The sequence below is a fragment of the Lactuca serriola genome, chromosome 2 (assembly GCF_051521515.1).
Source record: "Lactuca serriola cultivar US96UC23 chromosome 2, Lser_US96UC23_V15, whole genome shotgun sequence".
Lineage (NCBI taxonomy): Eukaryota > Viridiplantae > Streptophyta > Magnoliopsida > Asterales > Asteraceae > Lactuca > Lactuca serriola.
The window spans coordinates 224,151,260-224,156,231 of record NC_136409.1 but is presented as its reverse complement, the minus strand read 5'-3'; the positions used below and the strand labels follow the sequence as shown (position 1 = coordinate 224,156,231).

The following is a 4,972-nucleotide window of genomic DNA, read 5'->3' as shown; positions in this document are numbered from 1 at the left end:
TGTGGGCAGCTTGTGTAGTGCTTCCTTGATCTTCTGGAGCGCTTCTTCTGCTACAGCTGTCCATTGAAAGTTGTTCTTTTCAATGCAGCCTTTCAGTGTGTGGAATAGTGGCATGGCCTTGCCAGCGGATTTCGAGATGAACCTACTCAGGGCCGTGAATTTCTCATTCAAACCATGTACTTCTCTGAGGGTGCCTGGGGGTGGTGTCTCCATAAACTCGTCCACTTTAACTGGACTAGGCTGGATGCCCTGTTTGGTAACATAGTATCCCAAAAACTGTCCTTCTTCTACCCCGACTGTGCATTTAGCCGGATTCAATTTCATTTTGACCCTTTCTAGCGTACGAAAGGTCTCCTTGATGTCTTGCAACATTTTGCTTTCATGGGAGCTCTTAATCACCATATCTTCGACATACACCTCAATATTCTTCCCAATTTGCTTGGTGAAAACCGAGTCGACCAGGCGCTGGTATGTAGCTCCCACGTTTTTCAATCCGAAAGGCATCTTGGTGTAACAAAATGTGCCATGATCCGTGTAGAAAGCTGTTTTTCCTCGTCCTGCTCACTTATCAGAATCTGATGGTATCCCTTATATGCGTCCAGGAAACACTTTAGCTTAAACCCTTGCAGAGACTAAATTTTCTGGTCGATCTCCGGGAGGGGATAGCAGTCCTTGGGACATGCTTTATTCAAGTCTGAGAAGTCAATGCACATACGCCATGACCCGTGTTGCTTGCGTACCATAACCGGATTAGCAATCCAGGTTAGGAAAACTGCTTCCCTTATTATTCCGGCCTCCGTCAGCTTAGCTACTTCAGCGTTAATTGCCTTGTTGTGGTCCCCTCCCTGGACCCTTTTCTTCTACTTCACTTCCTTTGTCCCTGGCTTGATCGCTAGTTTGTGCTCAATGACCTTCCTATCTACCCCCACCATGTCTGTAGGGGTCCATGCAAATATGTGCTTGTACCGTTTGAGTAAGTCGACTACTGCTTCCCTTACGTGACTTGGAAGGTTGTGACCAATGCTGATCGGTTGATCAGGGTATCCTTCGTTGATTATTTCATTTCCTCTTGCTGGGTCTTGCCGCGATTTCTTTGTTTCCTTAGTCAACTCTATTGGCTTCATGACCGTAAAGCACTGTAATTCCCTGGGAGGGGTGGCAAGTACTGTGCTTGGGCCCGCCGAAGTGTCGAACTTCAAGATTCCATACATGGTCGATGGGACCGCTCCTAGCTTTAGGAGGGTCGTTCTTCCCAAGATAATGTTGTGCTCTGCCGAACGTCGAATGACCACGAAGTTGATTAGGATCGTCTTCTTTCGTTGTTTATCGTGGCTGGTGATTGTCAGGGGGAAGATAATCGTGCCCAACGGCCACAGGCTGTGGCCGGTGAATCCGACCAATCTCCCCGTTGTGTGTCTCAGGTTGTCTTTCTAACGATCTAGGAGAAACTGAAAACAGTGCTCATAGATTATGTATGCCGAACTCCCTGTGTCGACGTAGACTCTATGTATGGTTACATCCTTGATGGAGGCCTGGATTACCAATGGGTTATCACCTCTCCATCCTTCCGGACGGGGGTCTTGCGTAGAGAACGTGAGCGTTCGCGCCAAGGGCCCGGGGACCCATCGATTTGGCGATTGTGCCTCCCTACTTCTTTTGTTACGTATCATGAATATTTCCTTGGGTTGAACTCCTTCTCGAGGTGCGTTCTTGGCGTTTTTAGCGTCAAATTTGGCGCGCAGGCTCCGTGCTATTTTCACCAAGTCTCCTTTGAGCTGCTTTTCTTCCATTTCCTTCTTGAGTACCGAACAACTAGCAGTGTCGTGTGTCTTGCTTTCGTGGTATTCGCAATACCGGCTCTTGGGTGACTTGGTTGGTTGTTGTTTTTCTGATACTGTGTACACCTCCGGTCGACGACTCCGTCTGTCGTCTTTATCGAATGGCCGAAACCTCACACGGGGCCTCCTTACCTGGCCAAAGTGCCTGCCTCCCTCTCGAAAGTCCGTGTGGCTTGGATTGTGGCGTTTGGTCGTCATAGCATTTAGGTATGCCTCTTTTGCTGCTTCGCCTTCTTTCTTCCTCAGATATCGTTCTACCCTCTCCTTTAACTTAGCCCTCGTTTGGGGTTTCTTACCCATGAGCTTTTGTGACAAAGGGCCTGGTAAAAGTCCCCATCTGAAAGCGCCAGCTATGAGTCCCTCGTCGTGTCCCGACACGTCTAACGTGGCGTTTATGAACCTGGTGAAATACTCTCGTACAGTTTCACCCTCCTTTTTCTTGCAGCCTATTATGGAATGAGAATCTCCTTTGTACTTTCGTAGCTGCATGAAGTTGGTAAGGAATAAGTATTTAAGTTGAGCGAAATTGGAGATGCTGCCTGGATGCAACGTCTTAAACCATGTGTCTGCGTTGCCATTGAGAGTCATCGGGGAATATGTGCACCATAACCTCTCATCAAGCTTCAGAGACGTCATTGTCCGCTCATACGTGTCGATGTGGCTGTCTGGGTCGGTAGTGCCATTATAGGCTTTGAGTGTTAGTAGTTTGGCCGTGTTTGGTATTTCGTAGTCTAGCAACTCTTTGACAAACGGGGATGTGACGCTGCGGGAAAGGCAGTCTTGGGTTGGAACGGTTGATGTGCCTTGCGACTGGTGTTGGAGGTTTAAACCATATGGCGCCGATGCATGGTAGCCTGGAATTGGTCCGTAAAAGGGGTGTTGCTAGAATGGCAACTGGAGAGAATAGCCGAAGAAGAAGGTTGTCCGCCATCGAGTAGATAGGTGGTGTATGAGCTACCATAGTCTGCGCCAGTGGGGGTAAGGAAAGCATTGGCCCATTCCACCCGTCACCTGATTGAACGGTGGCACTGAAAACGACGGCTGAATGATGAGAACTTGGCCTGGTGGTAGCATCGTTGAGTAGATCAGTGGTGGTTGTTGCATCGGTGGTACAAAGAATGGCGGCATCTAAAGGGATGTGGTTAAGAGTGGCCCCGCCAGAGTTGTTCTCAGTTGGTGAGTAGTCGGTTGCGAGGCGGTGTTGGTAGTTATCGTAGAGCTTCCCTCACCTAGGGTCGCTCTGTTGACCGTCATGGGCGGCGTGTTTCGTCCAACGTTGCAATGGAGCATATGGGACTAGCCTGATGGCCATCGTGTCCATCGCTGCCTTCGGACGCCATTGATTCTTCAGCCTTTTGCTTTTAGTTTGTGTTCTTCGTCTCACAAACGGATGACGCCATTGATTCTTCAGTAGCGCTAATTCGGTTGAAGCCAGGTCACATCACCTCCTAATGTCTAGATATGAACTTCAAACAAGTTAATAACTCTGGAATTTCCCAAAATCCAAGGAAAATCTAGAAAATGGGACCAAAAGGTAAAACAATGTGACAAATCACTAGATCTATGCATAAGAATCATAAAGGTTAAAGCTTTATAACTTACATATTGTAACATCCCTCTCTGGCACGTATCACAATATTGTCCGCTTTGGGCCACTCGGCATGAGGACTTCCCAGGGGGTCACCCATCCTGGTACTACTCCCGCCCGAGCACGCTTAACTGTAGAGTTCTTATGGGATCTGCTGCCCTCATAGATTTAAAACGCGTTGTTGTAGGGAAGGTATCCACACCCCTTATAAGGAATGCTTAGTTCTCCTTCCCAGCCGATGTGGGATCAGATCTAACCCACTTTCACCCCCCATTATAGGGTTCGACGTCCCTGTCGAACACATCGACCCGTGCCCTGGCTCTGATACCATTTGTAACATCCCCCTCTGACACGTATCACAATATTGTCCGCTTTGGGCCACTCGACACGAGGACTTCCCAAGGGGTCATCCATCCTGGTACTACTCCCTACGCCCCGCGTAATTTGAGATTATGCCCCGCGTAATCCCAGACCCTTAGCCTATAAATAGAACTTGAAATCAGCCATTTTCTCTTGTTCAAACTCTTTCTTCTCTCTAGTTTTTGCCTCGTTTTGCGTGCCGTTTATACCCCGAAGCCCCGGTAATATTTCCGAGCCCCAAAGCAAGATCCGAAGCCCCGAGGATCCCGAAGAGCGTTATTCCCGAGCCGAAGCGATGCCCGCGAGGAGCCGGTTTTTGTGAAGATCTTCCAGATCTACGGAGAAACACTACTTCTGCAAGCCGTAGTGCTGCCCAATCATCTTCTGATCAAGTGAGTGTATAGTCACTTTCATCTTACACATAAATATGAAGTATTTTATAAAATATGTGCTATGTGTTATATATAAATTATCTATTTGAGATGGATTTGGAATTGATATTTTTATACGGGTGTTAAATGATTTAAATTGTATTTGTATTTATATCTACAAAAATGTTGGGTAGAACATGGGTAGATGGAATAGTTGGTGACGATGGGACTTCGTGCCTATTTGATAAACCTTGGTGACGATGTGACTTCGTGCCTTTTGTGTAAACCCAGGTGACTATGAGACGTAGTGCCTATTGTGTAAACCCTGGTGACTATGAGACGTAGTGCCAATTGTATGAACCCTGGTGACTATGCGACGTAGTGCAAAGTGGGTTAGATCTGATCCCACATCGGCTGGGAAGGAGAACTAAGCATTCCTTATAAGGGGTGTGGATACCTTCCCTACAACAACGCGTTTTAAATCCGTGAGGGCAGCAGATCCCATAAGAACTCTGCAGTTAAGCGTGCTCGGGCGGGAGTAGTACCAGGATGGGTGACCCCCTGGGAAGTCCTCGTGCCGAGTGGCCCAAAGCGAACAATATTGTGATACGTGCCAGAGAGGGATGTTACAAATGGTATCAGAGCCAGGGCACGGGTCGATGTGTTCGACGGGGACGTCGAACCCTCTAATGGGGGGTGAAAGTGGGTTAGATCTGATCCCACATCGGCTGGGAAGGAGAACTAAGCATTCCTTATAAGGGGTGTGGATACCTTCCATATCACAACGCGTTTTAAAGCCGTGAGGGCAGCAGATC

General features: G+C 48.0%; 1 protein-coding gene and 1 pseudogene across 1 annotated transcript; one reads left to right on the top strand and one right to left on the bottom strand.

The window, feature by feature from the left end:
• Window positions 1-1,430: 1,430 nt before the first annotated feature.
• Window positions 1,431-2,474, bottom strand: LOC145090115 (uncharacterized). The gene has a single exon (XM_079028457.1). The coding sequence runs from the start codon at window positions 2,472-2,474 to the stop codon at window positions 1,431-1,433; it is 1,044 nt and encodes a 347-aa protein (XP_078884583.1).
• A 2,151-nt stretch (window positions 2,475-4,625) lies between these two features.
• On the top strand, window positions 4,626-4,743 carry LOC145091024 (5S ribosomal RNA; annotated as a pseudogene).
• The last annotated feature ends 229 nt before the right edge of the window (window positions 4,744-4,972 follow it).

Bases quoted from the DNA above. Each gene is read 5' to 3' on its own strand.
- LOC145090115 (XM_079028457.1), bottom strand. From the start codon at position 2,474: ATGACGTCTCTGAAGCTTGATGAGAGGTTATGGTGCACATATTCCCCG.